The sequence below is a fragment of the Poecilia latipinna genome, unplaced genomic scaffold (genome assembly GCF_001443285.1).
Source record: "Poecilia latipinna isolate Pla-1442-1.1 unplaced genomic scaffold, P_latipinna-1.0 Scaffold2559, whole genome shotgun sequence".
NCBI lineage: Eukaryota > Metazoa > Chordata > Actinopteri > Cyprinodontiformes > Poeciliidae > Poecilia > Poecilia latipinna.
Genome location: NW_015115175.1, coordinates 22,539 through 44,575, shown reverse-complemented (window position 1 = coordinate 44,575; position 22,037 = coordinate 22,539). Strand labels below are relative to the sequence as shown.

The 22,037-nt window shown below is 38.5% G+C and overlaps 2 protein-coding genes across 3 annotated transcripts; one reads left to right on the top strand and one right to left on the bottom strand.

Annotated features, from left to right (window-relative positions):
- Positions 1–5,086: 5,086 nt before the first annotated feature.
- On the bottom strand, positions 5,087–7,404 carry LOC106938306 (gonadotropin subunit beta-1-like). 2 transcript variants are annotated; one of them, XM_015020261.1, is made up of 3 exons: positions 7,058–7,404; positions 5,625–5,796; positions 5,087–5,362 (listed from the first exon to the last, which is right to left on the bottom strand). In XM_015020261.1, exons 2-3 carry the CDS (start codon positions 5,769–5,771, stop codon positions 5,168–5,170), a joined length of 342 nt encoding a protein of 113 aa, XP_014875747.1. In that variant the 5' UTR covers positions 5,772–5,796; positions 7,058–7,404; the 3' UTR covers positions 5,087–5,167. The 2 variants fall into 2 exon arrangements, with proteins under 2 accessions (XP_014875747.1, XP_014875746.1); XM_015020260.1 differs by having other exon boundaries at positions 5,625–5,799; positions 7,058–7,402.
- Positions 7,405–12,979: 5,575 nt separating this feature from the next.
- kcna4 (potassium voltage-gated channel, shaker-related subfamily, member 4) lies at positions 12,980–21,740 on the top strand. The gene is made up of 2 exons (XM_015020267.1): positions 12,980–13,821; positions 14,082–21,740. Exon 2 carries the CDS (start codon positions 14,655–14,657, stop codon positions 16,707–16,709), a length of 2,055 nt encoding a protein of 684 aa, XP_014875753.1. The 5' UTR covers positions 12,980–13,821; positions 14,082–14,654; the 3' UTR covers positions 16,710–21,740.
- The last annotated feature ends 297 nt before the right edge of the window (positions 21,741–22,037 follow it).

The following is a 22,037-nucleotide window of genomic DNA, read 5'->3' as shown; positions in this document are numbered from 1 at the left end:
TTTTAAATTTTTTTTTTAAATTGTCTTTAAAAAAAAAAGGGGGGGGGGGGGGGGGGGGGGGGGGGGGGGAGGGTTGGAGGTAAATGTGTGCAGTCAGCTTTCCATAAAATAACAGAACAGTGTTGCAGTTCTATTCATTGTTGCCTTTTATTACCTGCACCAAGTCCATTTTATAGCTCATCATACAGAGGCTACAAATAAATGAAGCATATTAATATTTATAAGTGCTGAGGGCGAGTCGATGTAAACAAGTCATTCATCACAGCAACAGAAGCTTTGCTCCATACTGGGTAAACTTCCCGCCTCCAATCCTGACATTTAGGTGGGATATTAAGTGTTTATATAAAAATTCAGTTTGATGTTTATATTGTTAAGTAATATGAAGAAAAAATATTTTTATTTCTGAAACAGAGCTGTTACAACCTTTAAATTATAGCATCCTGAATGTGATGGGGTCCTTCAGGTTATGTCCTTCCACACTTTGGTGACATTGCTTTAGGGGTGTCACATGGACTCAAATAGCTTGTTAAATATGGCATGTGTTGTCATAGGATCTGTTGACCTCTATAAATCTGCCAGTGAACTGCTGTAATGTGTGACCCTTTACATAAAAATATATCAGATTGAGTTTGTGTGACACAGTTCAAGTAAGATATTCGCCTATTACACGGATTATGACCTTTTGAGACAGATGAAATATATAGCAAATATCATGACCTCTTACTTTAATTAAATTAGGAGCACAATTTAGAATTTTCTTGGTGGATTTCTTCCAGCTGGGTGAGAATTATGCTGATGAGGTCAAAAAAGACACAAACTTGTGTCTTTTACATCACAGACATTTTGACTGGCTTTCAGTCCAGAATTGAAAGCCTATGACTACGCCCCTGCTTCTCTCTCTATCTTTTTCTTTCTTTTTTCTTATTCAGACATGGTGTGCCGACTGGTATGTCTATGTCTTCGTGTCTCATTTGTTCTCCGATTTCTTTAGCTTGGCACATGATGTTTGCTTTGTGAAATTTTGTAGCGTTATTGGTTATTACTGTACATCCTAACCAGGATGACGGTGTGGGTCAGAGAGTAAGATATCAACATAATTTACTCACACTAACTGACTTCAAAGGAGCAAAGGAGAATACTTTACAAAAGTTCTTTCAGGAATACTTATAGGTTTTTTTTTTTTCTCATAGACATCTATTTTACTTTTAGAGATCTGTGAATTAATGGTATCTATGTAATTAAAGAATTAAAAAAAAAAAAAAACAGCCGTTCTAAGTTTGTGGAAACTTTTAGGGAGCCTTCATCACACCCTGACTGCAAATCTGAGTTAATTACTCCCCTCTAGCAGAGACGACACAGCGACTGACCCGTGTATAAAACTTGATAAAACATCTATTTAAGCATAATAACATAAACCTCCGGGGATCTGCTGGGCATAATACAAATCGGCTATAACAAGACACTAACAACCTGAGCACACATTAGCTTGTCAGCTAAAACTCAGCCTGCTGTGTTGCTCTCAGCTGGAGATGTGAGAGAAGAAGCAGTAAAAGGCTGAAACAAAAACCACTACCATCAGGGTAAACAGGTAAAAGGTCCTTCTGGGTGTTCACAAAGATGATGAACTAATAGAACAATCACTTATTCACAGCTTTTTGTGGTATATTAATAATTATTTTTGTTTTAGTTTCTGATTTTATATTAAATCAAAATAATTCAGGATCTGCAGCATTAGAAATGTTTGAAACGCTACAGAATCAGAGAAAATGTAAACCTCATTCCTAATACCGTTGATCCTTTTGTATTTGTCCTTTCAGCAATTGGCAGAAACCCTGGGATTAATCTGGATGCCAGTGCTGATGCTTGTTGGTTTGTCAGCTGCTTATCTCTTCACTGGGACATCACATTGGCTTGAATTTTAGTGTTGTGCCTCTGGCAGAACAACAACTCATTATACAGTAGCTTGTCATTTATTTAAAAACAATATTTTTTTTTTTTTTTTTTTTTTTTTGCCTAATTACAGAAACAGAGATTGATTTCTAAGTTAACCTCCAGAGCTTTGGATCAGTTCATTCAGTTTAACTGAAGCTGGATGCGGTGGATAGTACCGGGATGGACAAATATTTTGAAATTATGGAGCTTTACATTCTCCTAATCTCTGTGCTCTGACTTCTTTTTTTTATATTTATTTAGCATTTATTGTTGCTGCCTTCAGGCTGTTTGCATTGATGGAGAAACTGTTGATGTTGTTACACTAACACTGGGCAAAATAGTCCCTACCACAATTCCTTCTGGGAAACAGTCAATATCTATACCTGCTGAATCTCTCTTTAGCTTTGGTCAGCACTTTACTTCAGGCTTTCTGTCTATAGTCTCACCTCCTTGTGTTTTCCAACTCAACACAACAAATTGCAAACTTTCTAACTTTCCACCAATTTTGTCTTGACTTGGAGTCCACTTCCATGCAAAAGCTAAATAAAAAAAAGTTTTTTTGTTTTGTGTTTTTACAAAGAAAGAATCTGAATTTTGACCTTCATTCAAATGATGATTTTTCTTTATAGAATCACCTCTTGCTGGAAATACAAACAAAGGTTTTTTGTGGGATATTTCTGTCAGTTTTCAACATCAACAGACTGAAATAGCTTGAGCCCTATCAATTTGAGCAGTTATAAATGTAAATATTCAGGTTGTACGATCGGTTTTCAGTTAACATACTTTTATGGTTTGATTTAAACTGTAGATGTCAGATTTACAATTTTTGCTGCATGATAAAGTCAAAGGTCTGGTAGATCTGGTAAACAGGACATCAACCACTAAAACCACAAGTCCCTGAATCCCCTGCTCGTTGATTGGCATTTCAATCAGGACCCACAACTCACCCTTCATCTGCTGACATTCAAAAGTGACCACAGGTAGAAGAGAGTGAACGTCAGAGTAGAAAACAGAATGCTGAATGTCTTTTTCTTGCTACATTAAAATTTAGCTCCAAAGACTGCAGAGAAAGGTAGAAGGATGTAAAAAAAATGTTTGGATTTTTATAGTGGTTCTACATCTTTTTTATGTACCTGAAGCATGTTAAAAAGTTTATAATAATGTCTAAAGAGAAGGAAAAAACTTACTGGCATTTTTTTTTCTTTTGATGAATATCAGTTTGACACCCTGATACATCATAAATCTGGCTGCATGTAAGGGGTTTTTTGTTTGTTGGAAGATACATTTTTCAGGTTTTCTTCTGTGTTACCCTGTAAGCACCTTCATCCAGATTCCAACTGTTTTGTGAGGAAAAGAAACTCCTCAGCATAATACTACTACCACCGAGTTTCTCTGTAGGGATGCTGCATTCACTAACATGTCCGATAACAATTTTGCATCACACAAAGTGCTTTGTGCATATGCAAAACCCTCAGTTTAGAATTAATTTGATCAGATAGTCATCTCCCTCATGTTGCTGTGTTCCCACGTGGTTTCAGGCAAATTTCAAATGGGAATCTCTTCTAAAAATCCTTAATGCTATCAGAGGGTGAGTCTAAAAGTTGTGGTACCAACAGATTCCCTGCCATAGCTGCAAATCTTTGAGCTCTCACAAGAATCACCTACCGGCTGCTTTACTGAATAATCCCTCATTGATCTTTTAGAGATGAGTTGCACAGAATTGTATTTAGTCTTTCTGCATGTAATCCAGTTCCCTCTCTCAGGTTAAAAATATTCATGTTAGGTCAGCTGGTCTCTCTAAATTTCTCTATGGAGTGTGTGTGCGTAATTGTTTGTGTGTCTCTGTGTTGCACTGTGACAGATACCATCCCCCTGCAACTGCATAGGGATACGTGGATATAAACAGTAGATGAATGAATTCAGCCCCATTTAAGCTAAATGGGGCTGAATACTAATGCACTCATTTTCCTGATTTTTATTAGTAAAGTCAGCTTAAAAGTATGCATCATTTTCAGTCCACTGCAACACTATACAGTGCCCTGTGTTGTAACATCAAATCCCAATAAAATGTATTGAAGTTTGTGGTTGCAATGTGACAAATGGTGAAATGTTCAAGGACAATGATTGCTTTTGTAAGACAGCATACTGTAGCTGTCACTTACTCACAGTGAGCAGGTGTATTTGCCATAATCATTTCTAATCAACGTGAGTGAAATCTTCCCCATCATATTAAATCAAAACAGATGATCCAAACCCTTTAGGAAACAAAACACATAAAATAAGCACTAAATATGTAGCCACACTACATTAATAGATGTCAATGGGTGTTCTTGGCTTTAAAGACAAATCTGTGTTGTCAGCCGTGTTTCATATGAATATTCAGCAGCTCCACCAAACTTTTACTATTACCAAAGTTTCTTATTGGAAGTAAAGAGTTAATCAAAAGTTTACAAACTCAGAAGTATTTGTGATGTGCCACAACGCACTAGGAACAAGTTTCACAAGAACAACAGAACATTTATTTTTTCAAAGTAAATGAAATCATGAACTCAATGCTGACACTTCAGAAACTCACTAATGCCTTAATATCAATTATCTCAAAAAATGCAGTGGTCTGCTAGACCATTGCATTTATTATATAAAGGACCATTCCCTCACACTTGCTGAAATATGATTTTTTTATTTATTTATTTAGAGCAGTAATAACTTGCTGTACTGTTAAGTTACACAACCTAAAAAGAAGATTTTTCTGCTAAGCATAAAAATCTACCAATGCAGTGTTGTATTCCAGGGAAGATCCAAGTTCATTACAGATATATATGTTTTGGGCTTACTAAGCTGTTTCTGCATTTAGCGGCGCCCCTGGAGAAGAGCCAGTGAGGAACAAGGACTCCAGTGGAGCTTTTAGAAATACTGCAGGCCGTATATTTTCATTTCCACCTTTCAAAAAGAGGCAAGCCTTTTTTATTTTTCCTTCTAGGAACCATTTTGCCAGAATGAAAAACTGACCAGCAGAATTACGGCACTTTCTGGGTTGGTCACCTTGTTTGGGAGGAAAGGTGAAACTGATACTCGGACATTCAATCTCTTACTTCTGATGATGATAAAGCACCAGGCCAACAATTGGTGTTCATAAAGAAAAAATAAACAGAAATATGAGCAGTATCTCTTTTTATTTCAGTGTCAGACAAAAAGGTACAATAATAAGTATACGTTTGCTGACCAAAGGAGTAGCTTAACAGCTGGGTATGTGGCCAGGAAAGCGGCCGCAGTATGTATCCTCTGTGTTGCATGTGGTACAGTAGCAGTTTGTAGCCACGGGGTAAGTGATGCTCCCTGGACACCCCTTGATGTGTTTCACCTTGTAGGACCAGTCCCCGTTGCAGGTCTTTTGCACAGGCGCCTGTAGATGGCTTCTATAGACAGGGTCCTGTTATCAAAATGGATTAAAGATTGAATATATGAATACAATTCAGTGGGAAGTACTGGTGGAAGAGTTTTACTACATCATGTTTAATAAAACCAGTAATTGCTTGTTTTCAAATGAACATTTTCACAATGAAAACATGAGCTGACAGAACCGAGTTCAGCACAGTTTTAAAGACGAATAAGTCTCACCTTGATATGTTTTGTTAGTGATTATGTACAATTGGTGATCATGAATAACTCAGACAGTTTGAATCCTTCCTCACCTGGGAGCAGCACAGCCCTTCACAGATTGTGGTGTTGATCCACACCTTCTCATCGCATCTCACCATGGGGATGCTGACGTTTTTCAGGTTGCAGCTGAAGCATCCCTTCCCCAGGGCTAGCACCACCACAAAGACAACCAACTGCATCCTCCACCAGGTGTAGCACAGACGCCTGCTGCAAGAGCAGGTCACGTCTTAGATTAGATATTTCAATACTTTAAAAAAAAAGTTTTTCAACCACTTTTATACATCAATTTGATCAGCGCAAAGCAAAAAAAAAAAAAAAAAAAAAAAGAAAAATAAATGCCACTGGCAAGCACTATAAAAACCATCTCAGCAGAAGAAGCAGAACACCTTTCTGTGCTCTGGATCTTTTTGTAATTTCTCAGTGAACCAGGCTGGGTCTATAGACTTGTGGTCTCACCACCAAGCTTCCCAGAAAGGCATTAAAAGTTTGATAAAAATGACTGTTTGACCATTTTAACAGGTATTAAGGTTGTGAATTGAGGGGTCGTGATTTTCTTGCTCAGCCTGTTGGATATTTAAAAAGTTTCCTATGTTGCATTACTACAAAAGTGAAGCAGACACACTCAAAAAAAAAAAAAAAAAAAAAAATTTAAAGAAAATGAAAACATCGTAAGTTGGAGGAAAACTGATACAATTATCCAGGAATACTTTGGACATGTCAAAAGCGTAATAAAACAAAATGTCTGTTCCAGCATTTTGTTTTAGTGTGAAGCCCTAAAATTATCTAACCATTCCCTGAAAAACTTTCTGGCCATTTCTCAGTGAATTTTTTTGTTGTTTTTACTTTTTATTTTTTTTATTTTTTTTCAGGTAATTTAGTGTCAAATTGAAAACTGTTTTAATAAAACCTGGCTGGCTTTAAAAGAGATGATTCAGTCATAAATATCCAAGTGGTGTTTATGAATATAAAAAATTACAGTTCTTATTTGTTTGACTCTTTCTGAGTATGTTTGAACATAGTTATTTCTGATTTCTTTCTAGTCGTTTGAAGGAAAATGGTGATCAGTATGTGCAAATCTAATTTCTGAGTTAAAAATAAAAATTATATTTACATGTTTTGTGAAAAATTAACTTGTTTCTTTTAGAGAGACAACAAAAATCTAATTTATTATACCACAAAAATCAAATTTGTTGTTAAAATTAAAACATAAATATATATATTTTAATTATTTAGAACATAATTTTTAGGTAAATATTTAAAATACATAATAGTAAAACAAATAAAAATTATATTTCTTCTACTGAAAGCAAACTAAATGTGAGAATATGTTTTTTCTACAGATTATCCAGGAAAAAGTTGTACAACTGTTGGAAAATAAAAGTTCCTAAAATGAATTTAACCACAGTAGCAGCACATTTTTGAAGACATTTCATTCAGTTTAAACCTCTCTAAACAGACAGCTTACCTGTAAATCTCTTGTTCATTTAAAATAAAAAGAAAATATCTTCTCAGTCACTCTTGATAGATCTGCAGCAGTTTGCTACTTGACATCACCTCCGTCTGCTTAAATATCGCTAATCATAATCCATCTAATCTTCTCAATCTATTTCCCAATGCATCTTCCACCTACTATGGCTTAACTCAAATCCACATCGTTTTCCACATCTACATGTCATGAATACCATATGGCTCAGGACCTTTGCTCCCACACACTGGGCTGAGCAAGTCTGTTATTTCAGAAGTGTTGTTTAGATTAGATTGATGGAAAGACTCAGATGGAGCACAGACACATTATAAGTGCTCTGCCCCCACACTGCGATGGAAAATGTTGATATGCAGTATCCTGTGCTCTACATCTATTGCTTGTTGTAGCATAGGTCTTATCCATTTGCAGGATTAATGCACATTTTGTGCATTAATCTAAACACACAATATGTAACCTGTGCAACAGTTTGTCCACCATTATTTAGACTGGATGACTTATCTGTCTTGATGTTTTATATCTTGGAGCGTGAACATATTTTTTTTTGGTCTGCAAAAATACCTTTTTATTGTCAAATTTAGTTTAACAAAATAAATTAAAGCAATTTTGGGAACAGGGTCGATCCTTAACCACACCTCTGATTACTCACCCATAGGGTTACAGCTCTTCAACTTTTATTATTTGATTATCCTATAGATTAATCTGATGATTAATCAATTAATCGGATAAAAAACTGGCACATTCTGCAAATTTTTCATTTAACAATTTGTGTTTTTCATGCAATATTACAAACTGATTTTTTTTAAAAATCAAATAAATAATTCAATGTACATGTTGTTTGTACAGTTCTGGCTTAATTACTGCTCTGACTATGTTGTTCTTTCAGCAAATGGTCTTATTTTGAGTCTGCATATGAACCATAGCCTGTGGGCCATTCTCATCAGTAAACTTCTAAAGTTACAATATTGCAGCTTGGTCTTAGTTAGTGAGCCTTTTGGACAATTTCTGTAAATCTATACTCCATATTAATACAGCCCTGGACACAAGGAATCAGAATACCCTATTTTATACTATTTTGATGTCTCTACTTTAGCTTTGAGTCATTTTAAAACTGCAGCCTGAGCTGGACAGTCCACAGTGACAGTAAAGCACTTCTTTGGCAAGGCGTCACGCTTCATCCAGCAGTGCCTCGGTCTGTCTTTGCAGCCGCAAGGGAGTTTATTTCTCCACCATCCTGCAGAACTGCCACACCTGTCTAACAAGGCTACAAGGACTTTTAAAATGTCACCCCGGTCCTCTGAAGTGCTGCTTTCTCTAGTAACCTCAAATATGTATCATTGTTAGTATCCATTCTGTTCTTAATGAGCACCAGCCATAGCTGATTAATTTTGTATGCAGAGTAGGGCACCTAATTTGCCATTTTCTAAGTGGTTTATACAACAGCTGGTAATTTCTCTTGATATGCCTGCATCTGTACTGAAAATATGCTTCATTAAGTCTGCTGACACACATCCTGTACATTCATACACTCATCACACGAACAGCTTTTTTTAATATTCGACCCAGAACTCTGAAAGGGAAGAAAAGACATTCAAGTTTATGTCAACATTGTAGTCCCAAAAATAGCCAAGTCTACCTGCAGCAAGAACAAAAACACACACACACACACACACAAAAAAACAACAACGCAGGGCTAGTAAGGATGTTTTTCTCTTTCCAACAGCAAAAAGAAGATGGCTTGTTCTGTAATGTCACATTCATGTCCACGAGGAATCAGTTTATATGTGATGGATGAAGTGACGGTTTGTGGGCCCAGGAAGATTTTCTGGTTCATATCTCTGAGCAGTACAATAAAATAAAGCTCCTCTGGGTGTAAAAAAACAACAAAAAAAAACTCATATGAGCTGTATATGAAGAGATATAAAAGAGCTCTAAGCTGAACAAGTTGCTGACTTCAGGAATTCGAGTCACAGGTTAATGCTTGAGCGCTTTGGAACAGAGTCGTCTTGGTTTTTTGTGAGCTCAGTGTAAACACTGTCCTGACAGGACTAACAATATTCACAACCCCGCTTGGTCACAACCGGCTTGTTTTTCCTGCAGAAACTTTGCTCTAATGGAGCCGATTCCCCCCCGATCACACCGGAGACAGAAAAACAACCCCTCTGGTTTTGTGATGAAGCTGAAGCCTTCATCTCGAGGATCACCCACACTAATCTCTATAAACAAACGCCTCTACAACCCATCTAAGGTCAAGGATTTTGCATTGTGACTTGGATTCATGTTTCCATGTGAACCGACTGAGAAGCATATTTATAGGAAACATTCAAAGTGACAGCTCCCTATTAACCTCTAAGGAATACAATGCCTTGCAAAAATATATATACCCACTGAAACATTTTTTTTATATTAAATTATTTTAACATAATTTTTTGCTTAGGAGAACAGCATCAAATCAACATGTAATGTGAAGGGTGTAGGATGTTTTTGTTTTTAACCCCGTTTACTTTCTAAATAAAACTTGATGAAATTATTTAGGGAAGGAAAGAGAGTTTTTTTTTAACTAAAGCTTTATATTTCTTGTGTTTAGCTCACATTGTTGTTCCTTTTTCTTCTTTAAGACTGAAGTCACAGCTTTTATGTTTGTTAGATTCTAGTAACAAAATTTGGGATGGTAAATTGCAAAAGATTTTTCTATGTTCATGCACTGGAATAAGATAGACCCCAATCACAATTAGGACAATTCACAGCAAATTTATTGATGTCAGCATATCTATGTAATAAAAATCTAATGTATCCATTATTCGTGCTGTTTTCTGCATCGAGAAAGTGAGAAATTTATTTTATACATAATGTATGTCTGATTTTAAATTCAGGAACTACTGAACTATTGAACTAAATTAAACACACAAAGTTCAGAAAGTAGCAACAACTGTCAGCTTGCTGCTAGAAAGCAAAAAAAAAACAAAAAAAAACTGTAACAGAAAGGCACACTTAACACCGTTTAGTCAAGATATAAACAAATTGTTGATAGAGGCAGTTGTCAGTTAAATTTGCATTTTAGGCCATCTGAGGCCGACAAAGATGAAATAAACATTTAACCCTTATTTTTTTTTACATGAATATTGTTACAACTCCTATATGTCCATTACTGGCAATTGTCCAAAAAGTCAAATGTACTTTCATCAGTCTGAAATAGCAATGTATCTTATGTTGTAAAATTAAAAAAAGGAATCAATTCTCTGCCATTTAAAATGTGGGATTTGTGCGAGAAAAGCTTTTTTTTAATAATAATTAAATAAATAAATGCAAGCTAAGAATTACAATAATATAACACGATCCTTTGAGTTGGATTTGTTCACTGCATACAAGCTTTGATCTGCTGCAGCTCTGACTTCTGTTTAAAATGCATCTTAACCCTTGTATAATAAAACACCTCGCATCTCCACTTCATCTCACCCTATTACTAGCCTCACAACTCCCCCTGGTGCTGACTGAGGTGGATGCTCAATGAAGTGCAAGAAGTGAGGTTGCATGATGAATGTTAGGTGGGTGGAAGGTTGCCTACATGTTGTGCAGACAAGAAAAGAACTCCTCTGATGTATTAGGTGAGTTTGTGAAAGACAAAGACTGGAGACAAGCTTCTTAGAGACACTGAGTGATATTTGCTCCATCAGTGGTACTGATTACCAAAGTATGCTGTGCCTCGGCATAAAATTTTACAATTTGTTTCAGATATCCTCTTAGCTAAAAGATGGGTTACTTTCTGGACAGGCAAGCACCCAAAAATACCCCTGTAGGAATATTGCAAGCAGAGATTTACTAGATACCCTCAGGAGAAGATTAGAGTCCCTTAGAGGAATATTGTTTCTGGAATAACAGGCGGTTCTGTCCTAATTAGAGTGTTTGATTCAAATGAATCAGATGGGTAGAGGTGAATTGGCGATGGCTAATGATTGTTGTGTATTCCAGCAGCAGGCCTTCAGGGGTCCTGCAGAGAGAAAAAAAGCTAATTATCTGAGCAATCAGATTGAAAGAAGTAGGTTTAAAAGGTGCGATGAATTAGACCTTTACTCTACCGTAGCCCAATGGGGTCCAAATAAATCAGGGGGGCAATCATTAAGAAGGACTCAACTGTTACTTTACCAGCTGATACTACTTTAAAAGTCTGTGCTTTATAAAATAAGTCACAAAAGAATAGCAGAGATGCAGCTCGCAAATCTCAAAACAATTATGTTGTTTGTTTAAACTGTGAACATCTTAATTTTTATTTTCAACAAAACTTTAATCTGGCATAAATATGGAAAACATAGGACCAAATGTGACCACATTAATGAGACTCACTATACCTATATATCAGTATTTGAATCCTTAATTGCTTTTCAATAGCAGAACAAGGATTGACTAATTAATACCTAACTGCAGTAATTTGTTAGACTGACAGTTTTGTTACAATCGCCAAGCTGGTGTATATGCTTCAAACAAATCCATTTAATTCAGGCCACTTTTCCTCTGACTGATAAAGGAATTAATAGCAGTTCTTTCTCTGCACCATAGACTATAATTCCTCAAATAATTCAAATATTTATACAGTGCACTTCAATTCAAAGCTTGCCTCTGTCCAGGGGACAAACATGGCTTTATTTGTTGTTGATTTTTGATCAGTGAAAATGACCCGGGGGTAGAAATAGTTTTGCAGCACATATTTTAGCTTTAATTTTTAAGAAGCAACAAAATTAGCATATTTTTAATTAAGAAAACAGACAAAACTGCATATTTGTGCTACCATGATCATAATTCCAGCTAAACATGGTGAAATGTACCAACTGGACTTCAGTGTGGTACAATGGATTTTTATGTCAACACGATGTAGGACACCAATTTCAACAATATTTTTTAAATAAAAACAAAAGAACCCCCCTCTCCACTCTCCGAAAAGCATGGTCAGCTTTACTATTCTGTGTCCCTTCACTTTGATACCCCAAATATAATGTAGTGCAACTTATTAACTATTTTTTCACTTTTGGAGTGACTGTAACCTGTAGCACCTTTTCATTGGCTGCCATTGTTTACTTTTAAACATACGTACATTATTACAGACATTATGTAGTATTTTTAAGTTGCATGCACAAAAAAAGACAGTTATGACTAATGAAATTCTAAAGGAGGATTTTAATTTTCACAAATACCAACTGAGTAATTTCACTTTCTAAACAGGTGATATTCCCATTAGAGTGCTCTAGTAATTATACACCAGAGGGAGGGAGAAACTGTGGGCTGTAATAGTGTTTACTCCCAGAAGTAATGTTAATGTATGCAAAGATTTTTAAAGCTTTAAAACGTGAAGATAACCTTCACTGAGATTATTAAGATACAACATATATAACAGACGTGAATTTAAGAATATTAACAGTTTAATGGAAAAACAGCTCAATAAACATAAAATAAATACTTTGATTAAATTCAATAAAAAAACAATAAGTAAGGCAACCTTAAGATCTTACAAATAATTTCTAAATATGTTATTTATTAACCCAGCTTTATAAACAGTGAGTAAGTATATGAGACTTTTCATACATTGATGAGGATCCCTTTTTGTTTACGCACTAGTCACTTCAATCACCCTTTAAATTTCACACTAATTGTTATTAGTTTACAAGAGTTTGCAAGAATTTTATTAATAACTACTTTGTTTACTATTTTGTTTTTAGATATTATTTATAATTATTATTTTACATTTAGATGATTGTTTTTTTTATTATTATTATTTTGTTATTTTAAATTGGTTCCTTAAATAATTACAGATAAAGACCAATTTGGAAGAATGTATATGTGCAGGATCAAATCAAATACTGTAAAAAAAAAGAAAAAGAAAAAGAAATGCACATGCTAAGATGACAAAACAACAACAACAACAACAACAACTGGTGCCTGAGAAATTAAGGTGCATTTTTATTGAAAAGTGTATTTGTACTCTATAATCACCTTTATTTCGTAGAGATGAACCCAAAGTAAGGCATAAGGTTTTTACAGAGAAGACACCGGTTGCGACCTGATCAAGGACAGAGCAGGCTCGGCTGTGAGACTGCAGCACGGTGCGCAGTGACCGGCTGCATCCACTGGGGGAGGACCGAGCTCCGCCTGCATGCGCTGCGGTACATGAACGACTTTCTCACTAAGACTCTCCATCATCACATACAATGGGAGGGATACAGGAGTAGAGGTAGGGCTACAGCGGCAGACAGACAGATGTGTGATGCTCAGACTCAACCATGGGGCCATTTACCCTCGCCTGTGCCAATGTAAACTTTTACCCACCCTCCTGGCTATTCGCCGCTATCGAGTGGAACTGTCTTTGATGCCAACTCGCTGCTGGCACACCTGCTTTTGCTTTTTTCTCATCTTGATTGGTGTTGCCGGTACAACAGGAGCGATGCAGCACCAACGGGAGCTTAAGTGCCAGTAGATCCTGTTGAATTGAGGCAAGGCGTCGAGACGCAGCCAAAAAAAGTGTCCTCCTCAGAGTGCGTCAGAGCACGGATGTATATGCTGGATGTAGATGTGGATATGGTTGCCCGCCGGATACGATGAGGGATTTGTGATATTACACCCCAAAACCAAGAAGAGGATTTGAGCACAGACGGAGAGCTGCATCCTCACCCAGCATTCCTCCGCCTCCTCCTCTTCCATCAGATTTGTTTGTAGGGGGGGGGGGGCAGAGGCGATTTCTTTTGGCCCCCGTTTTAAATGTAAGTAAGGATGAAAGAATTATACTTTAATATAATTTCGTGTGCAATGTTATTGTAAGCATATATTTTTTTGATGTACCAAAGCTAATAATAATAATAATAATAATGATAATAATAATAATAATAATAAAGTCGTGAAGACGTGTAATATGAGTAGCATCGTGGTCAATGTATTCACAAAAACAACTGACATTACCATAAACGCATCCCCCTTTTTTGCATAGACCAATTGGTGTTTTCTCTCTTGTTTTTTCTCGCAGCTGCTGAGCGCATCGGAGGAACAAAGTCATTCAGATTCATCGGAGCTCCAAAACATAAGAGCGAAGAGCCATAAAAAAATCTCATCTCATAAAAAATGGCAACCATGGGCGACCAGGGAAGATCAAAAGACGCTTTTTGGGGCTGAGAAATTAACCACCTGATGGGCACCAGAGAAGCCGAAGAAAGACTGTTTGGGTGTCGCTTGTTGACTCGGTGATTTATCATGCTGAGCATAAAAGGGGCGCTGCAAGTTTGACACAGCGTCTGCGTAACAGGCTATGCCAATGGCCCTGGTGTTTTTTGGTTATGGTAATGATGTCATAAAATATACACTGGGCGCAACAAGATATGCTCACCAGTGTTTTTTTTTTCCTTTTTTTTTATCATGTAAGTAGCAACGCGGACTCCAGCCAACATGGACCTTACTGAGGTGTGTTTGTTAATCTGACTTTCTAAACGATTGATGCCTCAGTCTCTCTGTGTCTGCGCGACAGAGCTGCAACTTTTATCCTCTGGTCTGCATCCCCCTTGACGAGGGTTCTGTAGCCTTCGCGGACCGAACCTTTACAAAAATGGAGTTTGCCATGGTGGGTGCGGACGGCGGGTGCAACAGTCACCTGCCGTATGGATATGCCCAAGCCCGCGCGCGGGAGAGGGAGCGCGAGAGGGAGCGCCAGGTTGCCCATTCGAGAGCGACGGCCGCGGCTGCAGCAGCCGACGGTGGCTCCGGTGCGGAGGGAGGCGCGGGGGGGCCCACCTCCGCCACCTCCTCGGGCGCTCATCTCCTTAACAACCGCCAACATCAGTCTCGCGCCGCCTCCTCCTCCGCCAACATCAGCAGCAGCGGCGGCGCCGCCTTGCGCCCCTCCTCCTCCTCCACCTCCTCCTCGCAGCAGGAGCCCGAACAGCAACAGCAGCACAGAGTTCTCAGAGAGCGGAAAAAGCAGCGCGGCGTCGGTCGGTGGAGGCGCAACCGGAGCACTCTCGGAGGGGACTTGCGCCACTCGGAGCTGGCGCTGCTCGGATCCGAGGAGGACATCATGATAGAGGAGGAAGAGGCCGAGGGAGCGGAGGAAGAGGAGGAGGAGGAGGTGGAGGGGGGAGAGGCGGCGGAGGGCGGACGGGGGAGCAAGAGGTCGAGCTTTCTGTGCAACATGGATGATGAGGAGGAGACCGTGTCTATCACCGACAGGCGTCCCCAGTCCGGATACGAGAACGTTTACAGCGAGTGCGGCTGCTGTGAGAGGGTCGTCATCAACGTGTCGGGGCTGAAGTTTGAAACTCAGCTGAAGACGCTCACTCAGTTCCCGGACACCCTCCTGGGAGACCCCGACAAGCGAATCAGGTACTTTGACCCGCTGAGGAATGAATACTTCTTCGACAGGAACCGGCCGAGTTTTGACGCCATTCTTTACTATTACCAGTCAGGAGGGCGGTTAAAAAGACCTGCCAACGTCCCGTTTGACATCTTTTCCGAGGAGGTAAAGTTTTATGAACTCGGCGAGGAGGCGATACTGAAGTTTCGGGAGGATGAGGGGTTTGTGAAGGAGGAGGAGAAACCTCTGCCGGAGGACGAGTTCAAGCGCCAGATTTGGCTCCTTTTTGAGTATCCAGAGAGTTCGAGTCCTGCCAGGGGGATAGCAGTGGTGTCTGTCCTGGTCATAGTCATTTCTATTGTCATTTTCTGTCTGGAGACGCTGCCCGAGTTCAGGGATGAAAAAGAGTATCTGCAGCCACGCCAGAACTCCTCTCAGCCTGACCACGGATTTACACCTTTCAACGACCCGTTTTTCATCGTGGAGACGGTCTGCATCATCTGGTTCTCCTTTGAGATTATAGTTCGATTTTTTGCGAGTCCAAGCAAGACAGCTTTCTTTAAAAACATAATGAACTCTATAGATATCGTATCCATTTTGCCTTACTTCATAACCCTCGGCACGGACCTGGCGCAGCACCAGGGAAACGGGCAGCAGGCGATGAGTTTCGCCATCCTGAGAATAATCCGCCTGGTCAGGGTGTTCCGCATCTTCAAACTATCTAGACACTCCAAGGGGCTGCAGATCCTGGGGCATACCTTGCGCGCCAGCATGCGGGAGCTGGCCCTCCTCATTTTTTTTCTGGTAATAGGCGTCATCCTGTTCTCCAGCGCGGTGTACTTCGCCGAGGCGGACGAGCCCACCTCGCAGTTCACGAGCATCCCCGACGCTTTCTGGTGGGCCGTGGTTACCATGACCACGGTGGGCTACGGCGACATGAAGCCAATCACTGTCGGTGGGAAGATAGTGGGCTCCCTTTGCGCGATCGCGGGCGTGTTGACCATCGCGCTTCCTGTGCCCGTGATAGTGTCCAACTTTAACTACTTTTATCACCGGGAGACGGACAACGAGGACCAGTCGCCCGTGGTGGAGAGCATGCCGCCGGGCTGCCCGTACTTCCCGGACTTTCTTAGGAAGTTCAAAAGCTCGCCGTCTGGCTCCTCGCTGGGTGACAAAGGGGAGTACATGGAGATGGAGGAGGGGGTGACGGAGTCGCTCTGCGGGTTGGACAAAAGCCCCAGTAAAGGAAATGGCACAGACATAAGCAGAAAAAACAGTACTAACTCGAAATCAATTCAGACTGACGTGTGACTAAGAGTTTTATTTTATTATTTTCTAAACACGATACACATCCGATTAAAGACTCTTTCTGGCCAGCAGCAGCTGAATCATACCCCCCAATAGGCCTATATACGTTTTACGCACGCCTCACACAGACGCACACATACACACACACATTCACACTCATAGGCCACCAATTGGCACCTTAATGGCATCCATGCCTAAATTTGCCTGATAGACACAGATATATCCGTTTATCCAGTGTGGGCTTCCAAATCTGACATGGAATCTGAATTAGACAACAGGCTATGCATTCGCACTTTATGACTTTCATCTGTCACATCACAGGGGTAGAGATGGTCGTTTTTTGCTGTTATGCAATAAAGTTAAAATTTGTTTGCACTATAACGTAGAATTTGCGCTGGGTTAGAGACAGTAACTGTAGGCCATTCAGATGGCAACATTGTAGTCATCCTCTGCTCACCTGGATACAGAATGTATGAGTAGAGAAAAGGGGAAACTATTTCACTTAGTCTGCCAGAAAATAAAAATATAAAACTGAGCTCTATTCACATAAAAAAAGCCTAAGAGAGAATACTTTTATCTTTGTTCATTTAAAATACTCAAACAAAAATGATCTACACATTGATGATATATGTCATAACGTAGGCATTAAATAAACCAGGGCTATATTGAAATAAGCTTTTCCATAAGAGGCCAAAAATAATAATAAAAAAAGACCCACAATGAGAGCTAAGCACAGGTGTCATCATTGTTTAAAATGGCTGGAGAAGTCACCCAGCCCAGGTTTTCTATGGACACTCTTAAAGCCTCGGCTGCAACATTTTTTTTTTTCATTTAAAGCACCTCAAAATGACAATATCCCTTTACAAAGATGAATATGGAAAGTTACAGCGTAAAAGACTCTGATGTGGGAACTCTCTAAAAGGAGAGATTATGAGCAATTTTCTCGCCTTTCTGCTGGACTCAGTGCACAAAAAGGTATATATATATATTTATATATACCCATATTTTATTTATTTTTTTTGCTCAAGAGGACTTTGATTATCTCCGAGCACAGAAGATAATCAGGATGTGGATGTCTTCCAAGGTATGTAGTGTTCAATTTCTGCGTAAAGCTAACTTTTACTGAATTGTGATTGTGGGTTTTTGATGTAGGTAATCATAGTTGTGGCTCATTGGCCACGGTGGCATAGTCTTGGGGAGGCACACGTAAGCAGTAATACATGTATCTGTTAGTTTTGAATCAAACACACTTACTGCATTATACCCTTTAAAGATAGTGTAAAAATGTGGTCCTATACAATAGATGGGTAAAAAAAAAACTGAAGTTAGAATCTGATTCCTACTTTCTATTTTGATGTTAAACTAAAGAACTGCAGTTAGTTTTTAAGGAGCATAGCTTAATACCTTAATGTTTAATATGTCTCATGTGTTGTTGTGGAAGACAAATACTGGATTATAAAGGCACTGATGAGACTGTGCTTAAAAGATATCCTGAAGAGCCTGGACTCAGTTTTCTGCCATTATTAGTTAATGGTTCTCTTTTACAACATGCAGGGATCTAATTATATTTGATCAATTAATAACAGCTGCCATTATCTCATTCAAGGTGACATCAGGTCAGCCTCCTCAGAACTTGTGCCAAATGTTTTTGGAAAGTTTCCAGCTAAGAATTTTTGGACTTTTGTACAATCACTTTTTATTTTACTTTTAATTAAACTCAATAGGATATTGAATGTGATCATTTTTATATAACTCTTGATAAAGTGCTGAAGTAGTCCAGAGTTTTCTTCTTTTCCCTACTACACAGTTCAGACATAAAACGCTTATTTATAAGACTTGTCAGGTCTCAGCTTTCTAGTTCTTTTACTGCATTTTCACTCCAAACAGCAGATGTAGTAGGAGGAAACTAACATGAAGATCTGGTGTGTAGTACTCATAATAAGTCCAATAAATTAACTTTTATGCTCTCAGTGTTTTAGTAAAGCTTTCTTGCATACTCAATCTAACCATGTCTAAAAGGTTAAAGCTTTGGACCAGGGAGAAGTGTGCTTTGGATGTGTAATGGTTGCAGTTGTGTTTGTGCTGAGCAGCATTTGGCAGTAGAAAGATGGCTTTACAACCAGAGGAAAATTTCACTCTGTTTACTCTAAATCTCTCAGTTAAGAGTGTACAGAGGAGTAGGACTCCATGACATCAGCTAGTTTGAAAGCCGAATATGCCTCTTAGAGAAAGTGGAAAGTTTTCAGCCTTCAGTGCAGTTTATTCTCAGAATGAACTCACAGTCCTGGCCAGACATTTACGTTCACTCATCATCAGCACATGTGGATGTCATGTTAAATTTGAGTAAATGACTTTGATTTATTATAAAGACAAGAATTGGGTGCACAATTACAAATGTCTTACAGTGCATCTGGAAAGTATTCACAGTGCTTCACTTTTTCACATTTTATGTTACAGCTATATTACAAATTGTATTAATGAATCTTTTTCCTCAAAAGTCCACACACAAATGTGGGGAAAGGTTTGTGAGATATTTGTAAATTTATTAAAATAGAAAACCAAGAAATCTCATTTACATAAGTAAGCACAGCTTTTGCTCAGTGCTTTGTTCGTCCACGTTTGGCAGCAATTACGGCTTCAAGTCTGTTTGAATGTGATGCCTCTTATCTATAGGCAGCTTCCCCCATTCTTCTTCACAGTACTTCTCAAACTTCATTAGGTTGGGAGATGTCTGTCAGCCACTTTTTAGATCTCACTAGAGAAGTTTACTCCAGGACATTCACAGAGTGGTTCTGAAGCCATTCCTTTGAGATCTTGACCAAGTGCTTTGGGTCGCTGTCTTGCTGAAAAATGAACTGTTGCCCCAGTCTGAGGTCAAGATGCTCTGGAGCAGGCTTTTCAGCCAGGTTTCTCTATACATTGCTGCATTAAACTTTCCCTCTATCCTGAAAAATTCACCAGTTCCTGCTGCTGCAAAACATAGCATGACGCTAGCACCACCAGGCTTCACTGTAGGGAAGGGCTGATTGTTTAAACCTGAAGAAAATTGGATTCCAGCATGATAATAGTACTAAACAGACATGAAAACCTTTTCTGGTTAGGACAAAGAAGGCTGACATTAAGCCTAAGGAATTGCCCCAACTTCACCCCTAATGAAAATGTATAGACTATGTCTAAAAGTTAAGTGTGTACTAGGAAATAGCTTACATCTAAGATGCAAGATGCTAATTCTAATTTTCTAATTATACCAAAAAAGTTATCAAAACATCAAATCCAATCAATTGCTTTTGACCATAAATAATTTACATTTTAAAGAGGCACAGCCGGAGTTCGGACTTAAATATGAAAGAAAATCTGAAGGCGGTCAGAAATTTAGCGGATGGTAAGAAATAATTTCAACCACAAATATGTCATGCCCATCCACAAAGATGAATGATCAAAATATCAGTGTGAGCAATTAAAAAAATGGATTTGACTGCTGCAGCCCAAAAATGCCTCCAACTGTGAATAAAAACATGAAAAGTATTCTTCCAAAACTGATGCCCTTTCACATCGCTTTGTTATCCTTTTAGAGATCTTTACCTCATTTCTTATCAGAAACAAACCTCTTGGTAAATTCATTACTGTGAATTTGCTATGAAAATAGCACACTCCAGTGCTTTTCATACAGCACCAGAATATTTACATAAAAACTTAATTTCCAACTTAACTTCTAATTTAGCAGACTGATTCAGCCATCACACATTACATCAGCGCATCTCACAACACAATCACAGCACCGGTGCATAATAATTTGTTGCATAGCTTATATCCTCGGAGGAGCTATTCATACAAGATATTTTTAACACCTACACCCACATCCAAACATCCACAGCACCATGCTGGCACCCAGCCAGCTCCTGACACCTCACACTCAGCACTTACATAATGTGGCTTACAGCAAGAGGCACAATCCAAAACATTTTTCAGCAAAGTGTGTGTGGGTCAGGCATATTCTAAGGCTTGTGGCTGCTGAGCTGACTGTGAAAACAGCCTGTATCATCTTCAGCCACGGAGGCACTGTGAATCCTAATGTCACGTGCAGGCTGATTGTTTGTAGTGCAGATACCAACCATATGGCTTGGCTACGTGAGGAGAAAATCTGAGGTATTTATGGGTATTTCTCCAAAGGTATGTCGAGCCCGTCGAAGGACATAGAGAAGAAGTGGAAATAAATCAGCTGTAGATAATGTCAGACTAGGTTACGTAACAGTAGGGCAGAGTCCAAATTAGTCTGGCTGGGCAATAGAAAGTTAAATGGCAGTTCTGCTAATCAGATAATAGTCAGAGACAATTTATCTGTAATACTGAGCTGGTCTGAAGGATTTAGATGTTTTTATTGAAAGTAGAAGAAATACGACCTGCATTAGATTTTTACACGAAATGTTTGATCAACACACAACTCTAGGTTGTATCAGAACATCTGTAAGAAGTTCTGGCCATTGATAAATGTATACTCCTTTCTAGTTCTCTGTAGGGAATCTCATCCTGTAGACCAAAGTCTTGAGGTCACCTTTGTAAGACATGTAACCAAAGTCAGAGAGAAGTCAGTAACTGTGCAGTTCCCTTAAAGGTTTCTGTGTTACACGAGCTTGATTTTATTAATTACAAATATATGTTGCATGATGTTGTAGTATAAAAATATTATTAGGATATTCTTTTCAGAGGAGAACGAAAAACAGTAATTCTAAATAATGCACGTTGTACACAAATTGCACACATAATAAATTAAATAAATAAATATACAAAAATATTGTGATAACAGGGCAACAGTCTAATGCTTTAAGTTAACTTTTAGCATTATTTCAAAAACTAAAATTTCTCTTTTAAAAAAGTAGTGTGCATGAAACAAGGTTAGGTTTGGTGTTTGGAAATAAATATAAATATGAAGCGTTACCTTTTTTATCTCTCTAATTGCTAATTTGCTGCCCAATATTTAAGCAATTTCAATTTACAAATGCTTTAAATGATTAAATGATTTGAACTGAACAACAATGTAACAAACATTCCTCAAACAATGCCACAATTAGAAAGTGTAAACACTCTTGTGGAAAAAAAAAAAACACTTTACAAAGAGCAAAGTGTGTTGCTGTTTGTAAAGCAATACACTTTACAAGCAGCAACAAAGTTGCTTGCAAAGTGGACAGAGAATGTCCACTTTCTCTGTCCACTTTCTTCTCTGCCTCTTGTGGACAGAGAATGAAATTAGTTCATTCTCTGTTCACAAATCAATGCTGATCGACAACCTCCTGGGCATCGGACTGTCGTATTTTGAATTTTTGTACTTCAGGT